Source organism: Sus scrofa, chromosome 18, assembly GCF_054392235.1.
Source record: "Sus scrofa isolate SSC_HxYL_T2T_F1_AM1 chromosome 18, Sscrofa_HxYL_maternal_Yorkshire_Landrace_v2.0, whole genome shotgun sequence".
NCBI classification, from domain to species: domain Eukaryota; kingdom Metazoa; phylum Chordata; class Mammalia; order Artiodactyla; family Suidae; genus Sus; species Sus scrofa.
Genome location: NC_139400.1, coordinates 27,698,476 through 27,720,368, shown reverse-complemented (window position 1 = coordinate 27,720,368; position 21,893 = coordinate 27,698,476). Strand labels below are relative to the sequence as shown.

At 42.2% G+C, this 21,893-nt stretch overlaps 1 protein-coding gene and 1 long non-coding RNA gene across 14 annotated transcripts in view; both read right to left on the bottom strand.

Moving 5' to 3' along the window:
• Window positions 1-16,915, bottom strand: part of UBE2H (ubiquitin conjugating enzyme E2 H) — a 113,307-nt gene extending 96,392 nt beyond the window's left edge. For 4 of the 13 annotated variants that reach the window (XM_085005470.1, XM_085005465.1, XM_085005469.1 and 1 more), the window contains exons 1-2: window positions 12,629-12,806; window positions 10,562-10,585 (exon numbers count right to left, since the gene is read on the bottom strand). Coding sequence is in view for 2 of the 13 variants with exons in the window: in XM_003360138.6 (XP_003360186.3) it covers window positions 16,414-16,466 (53 nt within the window). In the remaining 11 variants the exon portion in view is untranslated. Of the gene's footprint in view, window positions 1-10,561; window positions 10,586-12,628; window positions 12,807-15,377; window positions 15,459-15,916; window positions 16,159-16,413 lie in introns of those variants that run through there. The other 9 variants (XM_085005466.1, XM_085005464.1, XM_021078799.2 and 6 more) reach the window with 4 other exon arrangements.
• On the bottom strand, window positions 1,719-6,700 carry LOC146394949 (uncharacterized). The gene is made up of 2 exons (XR_014833902.1): window positions 2,410-6,700; window positions 1,719-2,027 (listed from the first exon to the last, which is right to left on the bottom strand). It is a non-coding gene; the product is annotated as an uncharacterized LOC146394949 (long non-coding RNA).
• Window positions 16,916-21,893: the final 4,978 nt, after the last annotated feature.

Sequence of the window (21,893 nt, the reverse complement as noted above, 5' to 3'; positions counted from 1 at the left end):
TAACGAATCTGACTAGGAACTATGAGGTTGTGGGTTCAATCCCTGGCCTTGCTCAGTGGGTAAAGGATCCGGTGTTGCTGTGAGCTGTGGTATGGGTCGCAGACACGGCTCGGATCCCACGTTGCTGTGGCACAGGCCGGTGGCTACAGCTCTGATTTGACCCCTAGCCTGGGAATCTCCATATGCCGCCAAAAAAAAAAAAAAAAAAAAAAAAAAAGATATATTTTAAATTATCTGGACAGTATTAAAAGACATAAAGGTATTAGGCACTATTATTTCCACCTAATGATTCTGTAGAATGCAGGATATTTTAGTAATGAATTTGTGGCATTATAACAGAACCATCTCTATGTCAAAATTTAAAATGTGACTTGGGGGAAGAAAAAAAAAAGACAAAGGTAAACTATTTAGATGCTTAGGTACCAAACTGTTTGACTCTGATGGGATCCTATCCCAGCTCCGGGAATATTCTTTTACTCAATTATATTCCCATTCCCTAAGTTTACCTTTTGAAAACCAAAATATAATTTAAGTAATAAAATACATAAAAATTTTAAAGGAATAGCATGCTGCCATTCTAGCCTGATAAAAGCTTCCATAAATCAGGCACTCTTAAAAGGTTTACTTTATTTCAAAATTATTGACAGGGCACATACAATTCAGACATTTCAAGAATGCAAAGTGCAAAGTCATCTACTCTATTGTAAAGAGATGCCAGAACACATATTAAAACCTACTAAGGTTTTTTAGTTTTTCTTTTTTTTTTTGTCTTTTTTTTTTGTTGTTGTCTTTTGTCTTTTTTGTTGTTGTTGTTTTGTTGTTGTTGCTGTTGCTATTTCTTGGGCCGCTCCCGCGGCATATGGAGGTTCCCAGGCTAGGGGTCGAATCGGAGCTGTAGCCACCGGCCTACGCCAGAGCCACAGCAACGCGGGATCCGAGCCGTGTCTGCAACCTACACCACAGCTCACGGCAACGCCAGATCGTTAACCCACTGAGCAAGGGCAGGGACCGAACCCGCAACCTCATGGTTCCTAGTCGGATTCGTTAACCATTGCGCCACGACGGGAACTCCTAGTTTTTCTTTATGACACATTCATAAACAGGATTAACTGAGGCACTAGGCTATACTGCTTTAATTCTATTTTCACACTGCAAATGTGACTAAGTAGCAAAACTGACTTTATGAGTCAGCTGAAAAGCAGATTCCTTATTTCAACTCTGGCTTCTATTTTATTCTATCAATAATAAAAACAAAGTTACCAGAGTTTACTCTCCTAATCTGAAGCAGTACAGCCAAGCATTAGCATTTCTCAAAATGTTACTCAAGGCCACAAGCGATATTGTCTAAGAAGAATACAATTACTAATTTCAATTCAAGGAGCCCTTATATTCAGAAAGCAACCACTGCTTTTTTTTTTTTTTTTTAACACTATACCTGCATTCCAGGTTTTCTCCAAGTAGAAAAAAAGCTAAAATTCTATAAAAGTGCAATATCTACTAAAATTTCACTTCAAATAAAATGTCATCAGAACTTCATCAGAGCTGACAAAACACTACAAGAATGACATTTAAGAAATGAAACTGCCAGAAATGAGGCTAAAATCATTACATTTTATCCGATTCATTCAAATGAGTAATAAGCTCCAATTTAAAAGCATAAATCAATAGCAATTTCTGATTCTATTTTTTAAAAAATCAAATTTCTAATTCTATTTTCCATTAAGCAAACCAAAAGACAAGATATATACCTCTGTCAATTAAGATAATCCAGTTCAAGGGCTTGGGCATATATAGCAGGTCACCCCTCAAAAGGAAAATAAGGAGTTCCTGTAGTGGCATAGTGGTTAATGAATCTGACTAAGAACCATGAGGTTGTCAGTTCAATTCCTGGCCTCATTCAGTGGGTTAAGGATCCGGCGTTGCTGTGAGCTGTGGTGTAGGTCACAGACGCTGCTCGGATCTAGCATTGCTGTGGCTCTGGCGTAGGTTGGCAGCAACAGCTCGGATTAGACCCCTAGCCTGGGAACCTCCATATGCCTCAGGTGTGGCCCTAAAAAGACAAAAAAAAAAAAAAAAAAAAAAAGGAAAATAAACACAAACAGACATAGTATTTTGTCAGTCATTCTTTGTTTCGCATTTTTTTTGGTTGGTTGTTTTGTTTGTTTTGTTTTTTGGCTCTTTAGGGCCACAGGTGTGGCATATGGAAGTTCCCAGGCTAAGGGTGGAATCAGAGCTGCAGCTGCCGGTCTACACCACAGCCACAGCCACACAGGATCCGAGCCACATCTGCAAGCTACACCACAGCTCACATCAACATCCGATCCTTAACCCACTGAGGAAGGCCAGGAATCCAACCCACATCCTCATGGATACTAGTCAGGCTCATTACAGCTGAGCCACAATGGGAACCTCCTCATTAGTCATTGTTTGAATCTCAAGATGCAAAGGGTTGGGTTCAAGCATGATCCCAGAAGTGAGCTCCACGGGGCAAAGAATGACTCCCACGGGAGGACACTGGGCAACACAGACCTCCAGACTTTCGACTTTGAGGACTTATAGAAAATACAGTCAGCAACTTCTGAATCTCTGAAACACTGGCCAGATTATATAAAACTAGCTCAGAAAACCCAAATTCTTCAAAGGAAACGAGAGACCAGCACCTTTAAAGTTTAAGAACACAAGATTTAGGTGCCAAGTTCCATCACGTCTCATTTCACTGAACAGAGTTAAAGCAAATCTAAAGCATAGCCTATTTTTTTACAGAGGATATAAATCAAAATTGTAAACTACTATACATTTTTAGCATAAATAAGTTCAAGTTTGATAACTAATTGCCAAGCAGCACAAAGTGAAACAGGCTAAGAATATTGATTTTCACACAGAACATGACTTCACTACCTTTTTTCTTTTAGGGCCACACCTGCGGCATATGGAGGTTCCCAGGCTAGGGGGTCGAATCAGAGCTGTAGCTGCTGGCCTACACCGCAGCCACAGCAACACAGGATCTGAGCCTCATCTGCAACTTACACCACAGCTCACCGAAACTCAGGATCCTTAACCCACTCAGCAAGGCCAGAGATTGAATCTGTGTTCTCATGGATGCTAGTCAGATTCCTTAACCACTGAGCCACGAGGGAACTCCCACTACTTTTAATTAAGAAAATACCTTCTTGGGAGTTCCTGTCGTGGCACAGCGGAAACGAAACCATCTAGCATCCATTAGGATTCATTCCTGGCCTCACTCAGTGGGTTTTAAGGATCCAGCATTGATGTGAGCTTGTCGTAAGTCGAAGATGTGGCTCAGATCTGGCATTGCTGTGGCTGTGGTGTAGGCAGCTATAGCTCCAATTCAACCCCTAACCTGGGAACTTGTATATGCAATGGGTATGGCCCTAAAAAGCCAAAAAAAAGAAAAGAAAAGAAAAAGGGAAGAACGAAAATACCTTCTCTCCAAAGGTTTATTTGTGTACTTTCCTGCCAATAAATTTAACTCTCTTGTTTGATTTCTAGAAATTAGTCAAAGAACAAGCTAGGCACACTAATAGAAAACAAGACATACAGACTGAAATATATGTAATGAAATGAGTCTTTATGAGCCACCAAAAGTCTTCCTGATATACCATGGTTAACATGTTATAAAACTCTTTCAACAAAATCTTAAACAATGGAAAAGCCATATTAATTATTCTAAGATAGGATCTGGTACCTAACTATTCTAATTCAAGAGCCTGTAGAAAGAAAAGATAAAAGCAAATGAGTGTTTACGAGAAGGTAATGATTCAATATAGGTAGTATATGCAAATATATGTCATTTGATAATCAAAGACAGCATTCAGGAGTGGTCTTTCTTTACTGCCAGGAGAAGTGGGCAGCAATCCAGATAATCAGACTAAAGAACATCCTCAAAGACCTGCTTCCTCTCCTTCTTCCACTCATAATGCAAACCTGACAAAAATATTTTGTGTTTTTTTTTTTATCTTTAAAGATACAAATGAATAGAAAGGCAAAATACAGGGTTTTGCTTTGTTTTTGTTTTTTTTTTCCACTTTATTATCATCAAGATGGTGGACTTGGTGAACTGAATGAATTAACTGGTAAAAATTAACAGATGCCAAGATGTGTTGTCAAGATCAATGATTCTGCTATCACACACATATATTATGATTCTCATTTATACTCACTTAAAATATACTCTAAAGCAACACTGAAATCAGCTACCAAATTAAGACAAAGATTTAAAACTCCTCTTCTCAGAAAACACCACAAGCATTTAAAATTCATTTCCCCAAGGTGGGAAGGACGGACTCGGGGGTTTGGGATTGGCATATGCACACTGAAGTATATGGAATAATTGGCCAACAGGGACCTGCTGTATAGCACAGAGAACTCTACTCAGTATTCTGGGATAATCTATACGGGAAAAGAATCTGAAAGAGAATGGGTATGTGTATATGCATGACTGAGTCACTTTGTTGTACAGCAGAAATTATCACAACCTTGTAAATCAACCAATAAAACTAAATCCAATCCAAAAATAAAAAATAAAATAAAATACATTTCCCTCCTTTATCCATTTCAATGTAAATATAGTTTGTAATAAAGGTCCAAAATGGGAGTTCCTGTCATGGCGCAGTGGTTAACAAATCCAACTAGGAACCATGAGGCTGCGGGTTTGGTCCCTGGCCTTGCTCAGTGGGTTAACGATCCGGCATCGCCTTGAGCTGTGATGTAGGTCACTGACGTGGCTCGGATCCAGCGTTGCTATGGCTCTGGTGTAAGCTGGTGGCTACAGCTCCAATTAGACCCCAAGCCTGGGAAACTCCATATGCAGCGGGAGCGGCCCAAGAAATGGCCAAAAAAAAAAAAAAAAAAAAAAAAAAGGTCCAAAATGCCTAAAATCCACATCATGGAATGACTTCCTTATAGGAGCCTTAGTTTAGTGATGACCAAGTACCAACTCCCAGTTTGTGGGTCCCTCAAGGCTATATAAAAGTGACCATTTGTCAGTGAAAAAAAGCAAACCCAGTTTCTTTCTTTTGGAGTAAAATCAAGTGTGATATAGCTTCAAGCTTTGTCACCAAGAAGAGTTACTAACTTATTTACAGATTTAGGTAACTAGATTAGCAAAAGGGCACTAAACATTCAGTCATCTATAAGACCATAAAAGTATATTACACCTGGTGATCTCTTATGGACACGATTCTAACCGAATCGATCTTTTACAGACAGACACTACAATGGAAACGTCCACCCAAATTTTTTAATTAATTTTTTAAAACTATCTACATAACTTCAACTACACAAAGTCAACTACTTAAAAAGCAATATTCAGGAGTTTGCTGGTTAACAACCCAGCATTCACTGCAACACTATTTACAGTAGCCAAGACACGGAAGCAACCTAAATGTCCAACGAAAGAGGAATGGATAAAGAAAATGTAGTACATGTATACGATAGAATATTACTCTGCCATAAAAAAAAGAATGAAATAATGCCATTTGAAGCAACATGGATAGACCTGGAGCATGTCATACTAAGTGAAGTTAGACAGTGAAAGACAAACATCATATGATATCACTTATATGCGGAATCTAAAAAAAAGGATGCAAATGAATTCATTTGCAGAACAGAAACAGACTCACAGACTTTGAAAAACTTATGGTTACCAAAGGGGAAGGGGGGATGGACTGGAGTTTTGGGACTGGCATGTGCACAATGAGCTATATGGAATGACTGGCCAATATAGGTACATAGATATATAGGTATATGCATATAGGTATATGGAATGACTGGACCTGCTGTACAGCACAGGGAACTCTACCCAATATTCTGTGATAATCTATGTGGGAAAAGAATCTGAAAGAGAAGGGATGTGTGTACAGGTACGGCTATGTCACTTTGCCGTACAACAGAAATTATCACAACATTGTAAATCAACTATACTTCAATAAAACTTAAAAAAAAAAAAAAAAAGAAAGAAAGAAAGAAAGAAAAAGGAGCCAGTGTTGTCACTGCTATGGTTCGGGTCACTTCTGTGGCTCAGGTTCTATCCCTGACTCTGGAAATTCCACATGCCACAGGCACAGCCAAATAAGTAAATAAATAAAGGGAAACATTCAGATAACAAAAGTTACACCAGCACCATTCCAACAAAACAACTTAAGTTCACATTCACTAAGCTGAGTAGTAACCCAACTGCTTCTGTGGTAACATGAACCAGGCACACACTGTATCTAATTTTCTATTTATATTACATCAACTAAGGTTTTATAATCCAAGAAACCTTGAAAAGTGTGCATGATAAACACATAATGCATAGAAAAAGAAACATTTTGCCTAATGCTAAAAAAGAAAACAGCACAATTTACAACATTAATAACAATTTCACATGTAGGGAATCTTTCTTACTTTGATACATAATGCCTCTCTAAAAGTGATTTAAAAGTTAGAAACCAGGAAGTTAAACCAAAGACATAAATACTCTTTTGCTATGAATTAAATAATATTATGAATCCTTAAATATGATTTCTCCAAGTGCTACAGCCCAGGCACCTTCTATTAGCTCAAAGATAGACCCACCAGCCATGCCTGTCTTCCTGACGATGACAAAGTCCAGCCAAGCCTCTCCACTTCACATGAGTTTCCTACTCCTCCCAGACTTCTCCACAGGGCCAGGTCAAAAAACCAGCAGCACCTATTCAAACCACCCTAGACACCTAAAGAGCAGGTGAAGGCAGAAAGGATCCCTTATCTCTCATGCGCATATAACTGCCCCATGAGGCTGTCCGCCACCTGGCTCTTGAGGATTTGTGTTCTGCCAGGGAAAGGTAGGTGTCACCTTGAGCACCAGCCTGCAAACAACTAGCCACCTTTCCCAAGCACCTGATGAGGTACAGAAAAGAAATTACAATAACATTAGTACCCCCCATAAAAATATTGCAGTTCTTCTCATACCCCACCTGAGAATCACTAAGGTAACAGCTGCCTCTCAAAAGTACACACTGACTTTTCTGTTATCAGAAATTTCTAATTGCACTTGAATTACACTTAGGCAATCTAGAAATAATACACTCTAATACACACATGCTCAGAGCACCATCCTCGTTTTTGAGGACTGAACCAACATCTACCCACTGAATAAACTGTCACTGATTCCAACATGAAAGAGGTTGTCTTTTTGCTTGTTAGCCAAGCTAAAAATTCCAGCTGTCAGTAAGACGTTAATGTGTTTTTTTTTTTGTTTTGTTTGGCTGCACCTGCAGCATGTGGAAGTTCCTGGGCCAAGTATCAAATCTACACCACAGCAGTAACCAGAGCTACAGCAGTGACAACACCAGATCCTTAACCTGTTCAGCCATCAAGCAACTCCTAAGATGTTAATTTCTGAGGCAACATGCATGTAAACTCCTATATATAAATCCAAATGTTTGTAATATAGAAGAATGTGGTAGTAACCACTATTACAAAGCAATGTCTAATTTTTTACTATGGCAATGTCTATTAATTATCAAATAACTTACACAAAATGCCAAAAAGTAAAAAAGCAAAACAAAAGCTCCATTTTGCTAAATTTTAAAAAAGACTTCATAACTCTTGAAGTGCCATGTCAAAGGGCCACAAAACAAAAATATTTCACAATGAAATTTAATTCACTAATTTTGAATGAAAGAGAGGAAAGATCAGCCATAGGACTAGCTTTGACAGAGTTGGGTTAGAAATCTGCACTTAGGGAGTTCCCGTCGTGGCACAGTGGTTAACAAATCCGACTAGGAACCATGAGGTTGCGGGTTCGATCCCTGCCCTTGCTCAGTGGGTTAAGGATCCAGCGTTGCCGTGAGCTGTGGTGTAGGTTGCAGACTCGGGCTCGGATCCTGCATTGCTGTGGCTCTGGCGTAGGCCGACAGCTACAGCTCCAATTCTACCCTTAGCCTGGGAACCTCCATATGCCACGGGAGCAACCCAAGAAATGGCAAAAAAAAAAAGAAAAAGAAAGAAATCTGTGCTTAGAATCACACTACTGAATGGGATTTCTTTAAAACATACGGTTGAAACCAGTTCAGTGTCACAACCTAATCGTGTATGAAATACAGACCATCATCAGTAAAAGTGAAATTCAAGATACCTGTTAGAAAGATAAGCCTATACCTACCACATGATTCAGCTATTCTCCTCCCATATATTTATCCAAAAGACAGTATATGTCCATTGTAGCTTTATTTATAATAGTTTCAAACAACCTAAATGTCCACCAACAGGTGAATGCACAGACATTGTGGTAAAGCCATACAATGAAATACTACTCAGCAGTAAAAAATAAAAGAACTATACAGTGATAATATGGGTAAATCTCAAAATATGATCAAAGAACTCACATAAGAGTATACATTGTATGATTTCATTTATACACAATTCTAGAAAATAAAAAAATAACCTACAGTGACAAAAAAAATCAGATCAATGGTAGGGGAGAGGGAGGAGGGAAAGACTACCTAGGGGCCAGAGAAACTTAGGGAAAACTATCTTAATTGTGGTGATAGGCCACATAACCCATACTTATGTCAAAATTTACCAAATTTATCACTTTAGATATGTACAGTTATTTTATGTCAATTATACTTCAATTTTTCAAAAAAAGGGAAAAAACCTCAAGACACCAAAACTAATTCTACAGTTCTTGCCAGTGAGATCTATCTACTCATAAGGTATTATGTTTAACCTACCAATTCACAGCAGGCACTGTGAGAAGTACAAAAGTATCCCTAATTTGGAGTTCCCGTCGTGGCGCAGTGGTTAACAAATCCGACTAGGAACCATGAGGCTGCAGCTTCCATTCCTGGCCTTGCTAAGTGGGTTAAGGATCCAGCGTTGCCATGAGCTGCGGTGTAGGTCGCAGACATGGCTCAGATCCCGCATTGCTGTGGCTCTGGCGTAGGCGGGCAGCTACAGCTCCGATTGGACCCTTAGCCTGGGAACCTCCATATGCCACGGGAGCGGCCCAAGAAATGGCAAAAAGACAAAAAATAATAATAATAATAATAATAAATCCCTTATTTAAGATCACCATTTATCATACATACAAAAAAAATGAAAATTTAAATAAAAGAGATCAGAACTCATCTTACATCACTATTCCAGGCTGCCTGCTTCAGTGTTATAATGACACCAACTAAAACACAACAGAAGTGAGAGCCTACTGAGTGTGGGGCCCCGAGATTTTTAATTAAATATTTTAATTCAAAAGTTTATCTCCTTGGAGTTTCCGCTGTGGCATGGTGGGTTAAGAATCTGAGAGCAGTGCCTCATGCTGCTGCAGAGGCATGGGTTTGATCCCTGGCACAGTGGGTTAAAGGGTCCAGCATTACCACAGCTGCAGCTCAGATTCAATCCCTGGCCCAGGAAATTCCATATGCTGCAGCTCGGCCATTAAAAACAATAATAATAAAAATAAAAACAATGAAAAGTTTACCTTTAGGCATACAGATGGCTATTAGGCACATGAAAAGATGCTCAATGTCACTATTAGAGAAATGCAAATCAAAACTACAATGAGGTACCCCCTCACTCCAGTCAGAATGGCCATTGTTAATAAGTCTACAAATAACAAATGCTGGAGAGGGTGTGGATAAATGGGAACCCTCCTGTACTGTTGGTAGGAATGTAAATTGGTAGAACCACTACAGAAAACAGTATGAAGGTTCCTCAGAAAACTAAATATAGAACTACCACTGATTGGAGTTCCCGTCGTGGCACAGTGGTTAACGAATCCCACTAGGAACCATGAGGTTGCAGGTTCGATCCCTGCCCTTGCTCAGTGGGTTAAGGACCCTGACGTTGCTGTGAGCTGTGGTGTAGGTCGCAGACGCAGCTCGGATCCCACGTTGCTGTGGCTCTGGCGTAGGCCGGCGGCTACAGCTCCGATTTGACCCCTAGCCTGGGAATCTCCATATGCTGCGGGAGGAGCCCTAGAAAAGGCAAAAAGACAAAAAAGAACTACCACTGATCCAGCAATCTCACTCCCCGGGCACATACCCAGAAGAAGCTATTAATTCAAAAAGATACATTCACCCATTTGTTCATTGCAGCCCTATTCAACAATAGCTAAGACATGGAAACAACATGCAGCAACATGGATACAATTCTCATACTATGTGAAATAAGTCAGAAAAAAAAGAGACAAATACCATATGATATCCCTTATATGCAGAAGCTAAAATGTGGCACAAATGAACTTATCTACAATATAGAAACAGACTCACAGGCTTAGAGAACAGACTTCTGGTTGCCACAGGAGGAGGAGGAGGAGTGGGATGGACAGGGAGTTTGGGGTTAGTAGATGAAAACAATTACATTTAGAATGGATAAGCAATGAGGTCCTACTATATAGCACAGGGAACTATATCCAATCCAATCTTCTGGGAAAGACCATGATGGAAGATAATATATAAGAGTGTGTGTGTGTGAGTGTGTGTGTGTGTAACTCTGCTATATGGCAGAAATTAGCACAATATTGTAAATCAATTTCAATAAAAAATAAATGTAAAACAATTTTCTTAAAGTTTACCTTCTTTGATCCAGAATCCCATTTCTAGAAAACATAAATACAAAAATACAAAAGCCTTATGTTTAAGATATTAATTTCAATCTTATTACAAAAAAATGCAAAAAAATTAAATCAATGACACAGGCATGGAACAGCATATTACATGAGCTATCTATTATATGGTATTTTTCAATGGGAAAAATAGTTGCAAAAGTATTAATCAAAATAGGGCACACAGAGTATGATCAACAGGTTGAAAATAATACACTCCTGGAGGAGAAAAAAAAAAGACCAGTAAGAAAAAAAACTGCACTGGGTGTTATTCGGGTCACTGCTGTAGCACAAGTTCCATCCCTGGCCCAGGAAATTCCACATGCCACAGGTGTAGCCAAAAAAAAAAAAAAACCCAAAAAACAAAAAAAAAGAAAAAATTGCATAATGTTAACATTTGAGGACAAGGGTGCTTAATTTGTAGTCCCTGGACCAATAGTATCAGCATCATCTGGGAACTTTTCAGAAATATAAGTTTTCCCACCCACTCTGAATCGGACAATTCCAAGGATGGGACCCAGCAATCCACTCTAACAAACACTCCAGGTAATTAAGATCACACTAAAGTCTGGGAACCACTGTTTAAAGGATAGACATAAGGGTGACTGTTTTGTCTTTTTTATAATGTATATTTTTCCCAATTATCTTACTACTATATAATCTAATCTTTTTCATTAAAGTATTTTCCTAAAACATACACTGTACACTGTAGGCCTACAGTTAAAAAGCTATTACACTATAAAGCACTTCTGAAGGTCTGAATTGCATGCCTAAAAATCCAGTGATTCTTAGAATCATCAAATCTTCTAAGACTGAAACAAGATACTAAATTATATATCTATAATTATATACACATATAATATATAGATATTAGTATGCAGGTCAAGGTGCTGGGAAAACTGCACAGTACTAGAAAACCAACGAAACCAGGTTCTTCTAACACACACACACAAACTGGGTAAGGGATTTTTATGGGTCACATCTGCAAAAGATTGTTTTCCCCTAAAGCTGAATTTTTAGGCTTGTGTGTAATTTACTAGAACTGCACTGCAGCAATCAGATGTTCTGAAGCTGTAAATGCTTACTCATATAGGTTCCTGCTTAACCAAAATAAGTACCGGTATGTTATATTTGTCACCAAAACCTAGGCAGAGAAGACAAATTCAGAACACTGGGAGTTGCCAAAGCTTTAACTTTTAGCTTGAAGACCATAAAACTGTTCCACGTTCCTTCCATCTCATCATCTCACTCAAACAGAGGCCACAGGAAATAAAAGGCAAACCACAGGTTCCCAATTGTCACTGGAGCTAGTTAAAAGATTACAGAACTGTCTACACTTTAAATACAAATTAAAGAGCAACAAAGACTACTAACTTAGGAATAGAATAACTACTGATTAACTACTGATTAGCAAAATACCAAAGCTGAAGTCAAAGACAAATGGCTACACATTTTAACATTTGTTTTTATTTCAGTTTTTTAACATCTATCTTTTAAATAACAGGAATATAGATTCCCATACATCCCATTACATAAAATTCACTTTAAACTTTCTATTCCTTAAAAAGTCAGTTCTGAAAGTACAAGTTATTCAAAAAACAAGGTGATACAGCGCTCACCTGCAATAAATACTTTTTCTTTTAAATTGTTTAACTGGTTACATAAGCTTCATGACCACACACACTGAATTTTTCACTACTAAACCCGCAGCATCTAGCCCCCTGGCACAAAGAGGGTGCACAAATGTGTGAGGCGATGAATTCGTTATTGAAAGCTTCTGAAACCCTAAAGCAGAAATCTAGGTTTCTGTGACTGACTACTGCTGTTAATAAATTCAGTATAAGTTACTGCCCCTTTCTGGACATTACTGTTAAAACTTTTGTAAGGAAAGCTTAACATTTCTACCATACTTTTGCATCCCTGCAGGAATCAGTGAAATACATTTAAAGTGGTGGCTATCCAGTTTTTAAGTTACACACTTTGAAAAAGGGACTCTGAAAACTTTTGGTATTATAAAAATAAGTTCCAAAATCTCACCTCAAGAACAAGATACAGTTGCATGCCGAGCCCCCATTATTATCAGATCCACTTTTCTGATTTAACCTTGAACATTTTCTTGTACTCTAACAAGGCAGGTTTTCCTCTCCTCTTTTTACTTGTTGAAAATACACCTGATCGGTAACACCACTCACAAGGCCTCGCCAGCCCCTACTTCTTTTGTATATATAAACACACTCTGATCACACACTCCATCAGCTGTTTGGTAGCTCCGCCCCTCCTCCTTTTCCGGGTAGTAACAGAGCAGCCAATGAGCTGTGAGGAGCTGTGCCTGCGGCCTTTTGCCTGCATACGCTTTTCCAAAACAAGCAGCTCTAGCCTTCAGCAGGGGCCACTGGTTCACAGATAAAAGGATCACCAGGCTGTGCAACAGGGTGAGACGAGTAACCCCCACCAACAAGGAAACCCGTGTAATCTGAGCTGTTTGTTCCTCCACCCAGGAGAACTTAAACCGATATTCCTTTAGGGCAAATCACGCTTTAAGGTCACCAGAGTCCCAGTTCTCAGACAATCTAAATAATCGGGCAGGTTTGAGATAGAAACCTCAAAGCTTGCCAGGCTGGGAACAGCACAGGATCACCAATCTACCTGACTTTGCAAACAAACAGCAACACTATTCAAAACCACCATTCCACAGGATTTGGGCTCACTGCAAGTTTTTTGACTGGGACACATTCCTACAGGGCCCAAAAGTCATGTACATCAGTTTCTAGGCTCCTGGAGAGGTTTGCACAACCCTCAGCAAAGGATCAGAAGAGAAACAATGAATGAGTCAGAGTTTCAGAACATAATCGCCCAGATTATTAAATGCATTGGTGCAAAACACTCACTCCCTCCATAACTTGGAAGTCAGCTTTCCTCCTACCAACCCGTCACAAAAGAAATATCACCGACTCCAAACAACCAGGGACAGCGTCTCGGAAAGAACCTACGAGGTAGTGGAAGGCAGTGGCCAATTAGTTACACATCCTCTTCTCTCCCTACCCCCACACCGCTACTTTCCTACTATATAGGTTCCCTGCCAGGCTGTAAATCGTGGTGGCATAATTACGCTCAGGAGACATCCAAAAATGGGCTGAAACAAGACTGCAACGAAACCGGCTATCAGCCTCCATACCAACGAAATCACCAAGGGGCACTGGGGGGGTAAAAAGCAAGTACATTCCTTCAGACCTTTCCCACTTCCTCTCCACCATCTTTCATTTTCAACCCTCGGCGCTTTCACACAATTGTGTTCATTTTAGTAGTGCGTTGGGAATTTTTCCTTAAATTTTGTGCTAAATATACCTTGCTCAAAAATCGTAGTCTCCATTTGTGCCTACTAATGTGAATTCAGCACAGAAAGGAGGCCACAAAATCTCTCAGCCCCACAACACACAGGCACACACAAAAGGAAATACAAAAAATTTAACTTAGACCAGAAAATAACAGACTCGAAACAAAGATAACCTCTGGCTTCTAAATCCTGAGACTGTGGTCCTCTTATCTCAGACATCTACGATTTTAAAGCGCCTCTGCTTTCTTTTGTCAGAAAGGAGGAAGGTGGGGAAAGAACAGAAGGCCAATGCATCTTTGCCTTTCTTCATCTTCTACTAAAAATAAGCTATGAAATAAGCCACTTAGGGGAAGAAAAAAAAGAAAGACACCCTGCTGTTCTTTGTCTGTTTTCCTCTCCCTCTCCACCCCCCACACCCCGACTCCTAAATACGGTAATCATTCTAGATGCCACAACTACTAAATGAACAAAAGGCACTGTATGGAAAAGGCATCAGGTCAAGTTAGGCCTCACCCTTTATCCTCAGTTTTCTAAAAAATATAGAAGTATATAATTTGAGAATCTGACATTGATCAAAGACAGCTGGAATTCTCTCTCCCCCACCCATCCCAATTTAACATTAGGTAGAAATTTGCATTAGGTGTGACAGTCTCAATTCAAGATAAAAATAACTCAGGTTCTGCCATCATGTCATTTCCTAGTTTCTAAACAAAAATAAAACCTGAAACTGCTTTGTGTAAAAGGTACACACAGCCATAGTTACAAGTTTTCCTGCCACTGTATTTAAGGCCAACATTACTGGTATCATTCACACATTTACAAAACTCAATCACAGCCCAAGGGTCAATTTCACTTGTGCCTAGACATACATTTGGTACAAAATATATACTTTATTACATGCTCCTCTCTCTAATCCCCACTTCAACCTCTCCAAAATTCTAAACTTCAAACCACAAAACTTGCAAGTTCATCTACTGTTTGTAATTTCTAATCAAGTTTTCCCGAGCGAGGAGAAAAACACCTTGTTCCTGAAAAGATTATGCGGGGGGAAAATCACTTGCCCAGGCAACTTCCCTCCCATCCCCCACTTCCAAATCAAATGCAAAAACTACTTTTTAAAAACTTCAGCGAATTCCTTAACAGAATACTTAACAATAATCATTGATCTCTGCAATGAGGCAAAACGTCCAATCAAAAACAGTAACAATAAAAGGAAGAAAGAAGGAATTCACCTGAAGAATCTAGCCAAACAACTTGAGTTATATAAACAAAACCCTGCAACAGGGGGAAATGGTGGGGGGATGGGGTGAGGGAGAAACAAGAAGCAGGAGAGACAGACTTTTCAACTGCGTTTCTCACACTACCACTCCCCACCCGGATTCCCCTCTCCCCAGGGATTAGCTGTTCACAACACTGGGCTCATTTCCTCTCTCCCCCCACCCTCTAAATTACCCCTCAAAAAAATGTCTCGATTTGTCCCAAGAACCTTCGCGAATTTCTCTAGCTGGTCATGAAATAATCAGTCTGGACTCCAACCAAAACCACTGCCTGAAGGACTCTTATCAGTTAGAGCTGTCCCACTGCTACCTTCAGAGTACACAAAGTTGGGGGGGGGGTCGGAAAATAAAGGGTGTCATTTGGCAAGATCAGGATAATTATTCCCCAAGAACCTTATTCTCAAACAGGGAGTTTGCTTAAATGGCTAGCACAGGGGCTATTTAGTCAGGGAGATCCTCTTTCTCTCTCCCTCCCCACAGCTGTCATAGCCACAATATGGAGGGTGGCTGGCTGGAGGGCCTGGGGGTCCTCACCAAATACAACTATGGGTGGGATAGGCATTGTCGGTGGGGTTCTTCCAGGGACAAGGAAGCTTAACAGGGGTCTCGGATTGAAAACACTCAGAGCTCTTTATTACAAGAGGGGGCACTGAGTAGAATACTCTCTTCCTAATATAGAAAGGAATTAGGGATAAAGGAGGTCACTTGAGTTACCCCAGTTCAAGAAGCATTGTGAGTGGAGGGAATGGAGGCATCTCAAGAACAGGAGAAAGGCTTCACTCTCGGGAATTTCTATATCGAGTCCCTAAATCCAGAGCGAGCAGAGAGGAAAAAGAACGTGGGCTCTGTAGTGGAGAGAGGTGGCTGGTCCTGCAAAAAAAAAAAAAAAAGAAAAGAAAGAAAAAAAAAAAAAAGCCGTTTTGGGAGTCCAAACGTCGTGGAGAAAAGTCACGGGCACTGGGGGTGCAGAAAGAGCGTGGAACAACGCACATTTCGGGGTGCTGCAGATAAAGGGGGAGCCGAGAAGGCTCTCAGCTCCTGGGAGGTGCCAAGGAGCCTCCGTAGGCACTGGGGGGAGGGAGACGAAAGAAGGAGCCTCGGACAGTGGCCTGGAGTGCCCCTGGGCCCCTGTTTAGGTTTCAAGGGGGTGCCGTGGGCATCCCCATACTGCCCCCCACATACAGCCCGAATCCCCCCTCCTCGAAGGATACAGCTTGACCACGTCTGTGTCCATCCGCCTCTTGCCCGGACTAGGGGATGACATGGTGTCGCCGCTGCCTCCCCGTCGCCTGCGCCGCCGCCGCCTCTCTCCTTTCCTCGGCCCGTCTGTCACGGGCCCTGGGCCCCGGCTCTGAGGAGCCCGCGGTCGCGCCGGCTCCTCGGTGGAGGTGGCAACACCCCCGCGGTCTTGTCCGGTCCCGTCAGCCGCCGCCGCCGCCGCCGCCCCCCGCACGGGGGAACACCGGGCACTGTCCGGCCGAGTGGGGGTGGGGACCCCGCGGCGCCCGGCTCAGGCTGCCCCTCTCCGGCTGTGGGTTCCGCCTCGGCCCAGCCCCGGCGCGCCTCTGTGCCGCGCGACTCTCCCTCCTTCCTGCTCTAGCTCGCTCGCCTGCTTGCCTGCTCGCCCGCTCACCCTCTCGCCGGCTCCCTAGCAGCCTCCACGACAAGCGGACGATTCCTGCTCAGTCGGCCTCTCTACCCCAGCCTCGCTCTGGGCGCCGTGACGTCACCTCTGTGACGTCATCGGAGGGGGCGGGTCCGGCTGGCAAAAGGGGTGGGGTGCCGCCGCCGCCGCGGCGTGAACTTTTCTCGAGGGATTCTGGGAGATGTAGTTCCACTTTCTCCTGACCGCCCAGCTCTCCGCCCCCTCCCCCAACTCCCCCACACACTTAATCGCTCAACTGCCAGTGTCGTTATCATCATCATAAACGATAATGGTTAAATAATGGCACTATTATTACATCCATGTATTTTAGGGTAATGACCCTCCTTCCCACGTACACTGTTAAAAATTCTGTTTATTTGATTTGAGGAAGCCAAGGTGGCAATTAACCCAGTCACCAAAATCTGGAAATTCCTACACAAGCATTTCCCTGCACTCTGCTCCCTCCTTGGAGGGAGAGAATTTGTTTGCATGGATTGTAGACTAGAGCAAGGCATCTCTGAGCTTGCAAATCAGAGTTTGCTATGCTCCTGTGTATAGGGTCACCTTTTCAAGGATTAGAGTTGAGGCGGCCAGGCCACAAGGCCAGAAATAATTTAGTACTAACATCCTTATTCTATTCAGTATGAGGTGATTTCACAAAATGAATGACTGATAGAAGCAGAAATACCCCAAACATGCTCTTCTTCAGGCAAATTGTTCTGCCCTCCAAACTCCTATATCAACCCCATATACTTCATCATTCAGTAAGTATTTATTGAGCACCTATTGTAGTCATCACCCTGCTGGACATGAGGATATGGTGAACTAAGAAATACTTTAAATTTACACGGCACTCCCAATACGGTCTAGATTTAGAGTGTCAGCATCACCTGGGAACTTGTTAGAAATGCAGGCTAGGGCTCCACCACAGACCTACTGAATTAGAATTCGCAATTTAACAAGGTCCCCAGGTGATTCCTTTGTGTAGTAAAGTTTGAGATACACCGCTCTACAAAGCTCTCCAAAAGAAGTGACGCGGAACCCAGAAGTCAACCCGCCAAAGGAGGCAGGAAAAAGTGTTCTAGGCAGCTCTTGTATTTATATCCCATTTTCACTGCCACCTGTTTTCAAAATTTTTATCTATTCCCTTGTTCCCATGAATACATTTGAATTTTGTCAAACCATGTGCTGTGAGTTGGGTCCCCTTATGTAACAGCTATACACACACACACACAAACCTGGAGCCAAACTTGGCTCCCCACTCTCCTTCACCTGAGTATCTCCCACTCTTGTGATTCCCAAGCTTTGGTGTACTTCTGAATCACCTGGGGAGCTTGTTAAGCTCACAAATGTCCAGGCCCCACCCTGGGAATTCTGATTCAGAGGGTCGAGGGTGGGGCTTGGATGTCTAAGTCTTTAACAAGCTCCCCAGATGATTCTGATGCAGGCCAAAGTTTGAGAACCACTCCTGATAGATTCCACCATAGGCCTCAGCACTTGCCAAACACCTGCCTGACCCCTCTAGGTGGGTCCTGCACTTCCATAACCTCCTCTGCAAATAAGGAGGTTTCTTCCCCACCTGAGAGCAAGGTGGTAAGCTCAGAGAACCCACAGATATTTTTTCCAGAACAGAAAAAACTGATCAGGGATGGGATACTTGAGTAAAAAGGGCATAGAGGGATCTAGAAATTTTCCCTGCTGCTTTAATTCTCACAGATGTTATGCTGCCGTGATCTAAGCACTAAGCAAAAATTATTAGCGAAGTATTTATTTAGAGAGACTTGTTCTGGACTACCCTGGAGAAGGTAGGGCTGCTCTAGCCAGGAATGCAATGGCAGTTAGCCTCTGAGCAGTTGTCAAAAAGGAATCAGCCTTCCCAGTAAGTATCTTAACTCTGAGTTACTTAGGACAAACCTGCCCCTCCCCAGCTCTTAATTATGCCTCAGTTAATTGCTTACATCCTCCCCAAGCATCAGTTTTCTCATCTGTAAAATGTGGTTCATAATGCCCTACCCACTTGAGTGGGTTGATGGAATAGATGGAAAAGATGAATGCGAAAGCCCCTTGTAAACTAAAAATTGCTTTTCATAAAGGCGATGTGAAGTGTTATTGTAAGGTGTGATAGGATACTAGCAGGGGTATTAATATCAATTCTCCACTTGCCCCACTCGCTATGCACTGTGTGGCCGTTAAGAAGAACATTCACTTTTTTGGAGAGGGGGTTTAAGATGTCTTAGTGTTACTCTTTGTGGTGAAGTTATATTTACATTTTTACACCTTTCTCTCTGGGTATCTTGCCATCTGCTCCTTCATAAATCTACCTCCCCTTATTCTGACTTCCTCCCCAAGCCCTCCTCTTTCCAGAGCCTCAGAGGACTCCTGATCATGCCCTATGACCAGGTAGGTTCAAAAGGTGGCACCAAAGTGGTGCCAAATGACAGCCCTGGTTTGATTTATTTTTGGCTTAACGAACCTGGAGCTCCTCTTGAGCAGAGTAAGTTTGCGCTCACCTTGCCTCCCAGTGTTTCAGCCACTCAGAATGTCAATAATTTACTCTAAAACAACACCAGGGCCTGGGAGTGTCTGTTTATATGTGTGCACACGCGGCTGTACACTGGAATGAGCCATGTTCTTCCTTATCAGGGACAACCAGGGACGCCGTGAGGGCACAGCTGTCCAACCCTGCCTGACTCGCCAGTGTTGCAATCTGGGAAGTGTATTCAGGCCTGTTTATCTCTCCCCACGGCTGGGCCAAGCTTGACCAGTGGAGCCTCTGATCTCAGGAATAGCTCCTCAAAGGCAAGAAAATAAGTTTGCAGAGAACATACTGCTTTGAACAAGGCGCTAGGAGGGAGTGAGATGAAACCCATTGGAAGAGCCCCACTCAGAAGCTGCTCTGTCCCTGAAGGTCCCTATTAACCCAATGGCTCCAAAACTAAAGCCAATTTATCACTGTCCCTGATAAATGTGAAAGTCCCCCAAATAAGGCCGCCTGATTCTGTTGGATCATTTCTATTGAGAAAGAGGTTCACTTCCATCTGGCACTCTTGGTATCTGAGATCACAGGCCCAGACCCCTTGAGAGGGCAATAATATCAGCAGTTTCCTTGCTGCCAGGAAATAAAAGCTTAAAACTCATTTCAAGTCATCTCCATGTGACTCTATTACAATCTGTCCCCACAGAAGCAGACATTGGGGCTCAGGAAGAGCCTGCAGCAGCAAGGACAGGCAGATTGAGAGACTGCTATCATCCCCACGGGGTTCTTTGCTTGATACCCCTGGCAGCAGGCGCCCTGGGCGAACCCCAACCCCAAGACCAGTGTGATTCAATGAGAGCTTGGAACTTGGAGACAGAGGACACCCTCTAGGCCCAGGTCTGCTACCTGTTATTAATTTATTTATTCATTACTTTTCTTGTTTTTTAATTAAAGCAGAGTTGCTTTACAATGTTGTGCCAGCCACCTGTTATTGACAGAACTTAAGCAAGTACCCTAACCTTCATGTTCCAGTTACTCGTCTGTAAAATGCGATGACAGAACATGCATCCATCCAACGCTTGCCCAGACCAAATAGAAGAAATGTTTCAACCTCTAAAGGGCTAGTCGTGGATAAGATATTATCATATCTCCCTTACACACAGACACACTCTCTCTCTCTCTCTCTCTCTCTCTAATGCCAAGGCTCAAGACAAGAGCGAGGCTGGAAATTATTCACCCCTGCATCCAGGGAGCTCTCATCCTGGCCAGATCCTCTGAAACCCTTGTTTTGCCAGTTATGGCTTCCTGCATGTTTACTCTGCTGCTTCCTCATCCCCCTGATCTGGAAACGCTAGAGGTCCCAGATTCAGTCCCCAGGCCTCTGTTCTTCTTTTTCTACATGTAATCCAGTCTCAGAGCTTTAACTGCCATCTATGCTCTGACTCCCTAACATACCGTTCTAATAGGGACCTGACTCCTGAACTCCAGACACACAGCTGCCTATTCAACATCTTCTGGTGTCCCGAATAAACTCCTGAGACCCTCCCCAGCTCTTCCACACATAATTTTCCCCATCTCAGTAAATGGCCAAATGAAGTTGAAATATATGAAATGGACTTTTAAGATTAAGAACAGTCAAATATTGGCAACTTCATTCTCTTCAACCAAATACATCCTTCCAACTGCTCGGGCCAAAGGCCTTGGACTTTACAATCCCTGACCCCTCACTTTAATACGGTACCTTGAATACATTAGGAAATCCTCTTGGCTCTGCTAATCAAATATATCCAGAATCTTTTCCCCACCACTTTTACTAAGCCAGCGTCATTACTGCAATCGCTTCCCAACAGGCCTCCTGTCTTTAACCTCTGAAATCACTCAGAAACCAGCAATCCTTTTTTTTTTTTTTTAGGGCTGCACCCATAGCATATGGAAGTTCTCAGGCTAGGGGTCAAATCGGAGTTGCAGCTGCCAGTCTACACCACAGCTACAGCAACACTGGATCCTTAACCCACTGAGCAACGCCAGGGATTGAACCCACGACCTCCTGGTTACTAGTAGGATTCATTTCCCCTATGCCACAATAAGAACTCCAATAATCAAATTTCTTAATTGTCCCCTCTATGGCTTTTTTTTGGAGCCAGAATTCATTGAAAATTCACATAACATATTTTGACTTTATATCTCTTTAGTCAGAGGACAGCTGGGGAATTACATTTTATATTTATAGTCTTTTGGGTCTCGACCATTCTATATCCCCTCCCTCACCCCTTCACCTATTCCTGTGCTATACACACAATGGGGAGTTAATTAGATTGATAAGGACTAACTGAAAAATCCTACTCCTCCATACAAAAACTTGTACCCAGGAGCTTCCGTCGTGGCTCAGTGGAAACCAATCTGACTAGTATCCATGAGGACACAGGTTTGATCCCTGTCCTCGCTCAGTGGGTTAAGGATCTGGCATTGCTGTGAGTTGCGGTGTAGGTCGCAGACACAGCTCAGATCCAGCATTGCTGTGGCTGTGGTGTATGCTGGCAGCCGCAGCTACAATTCAACCCATAGCCTGG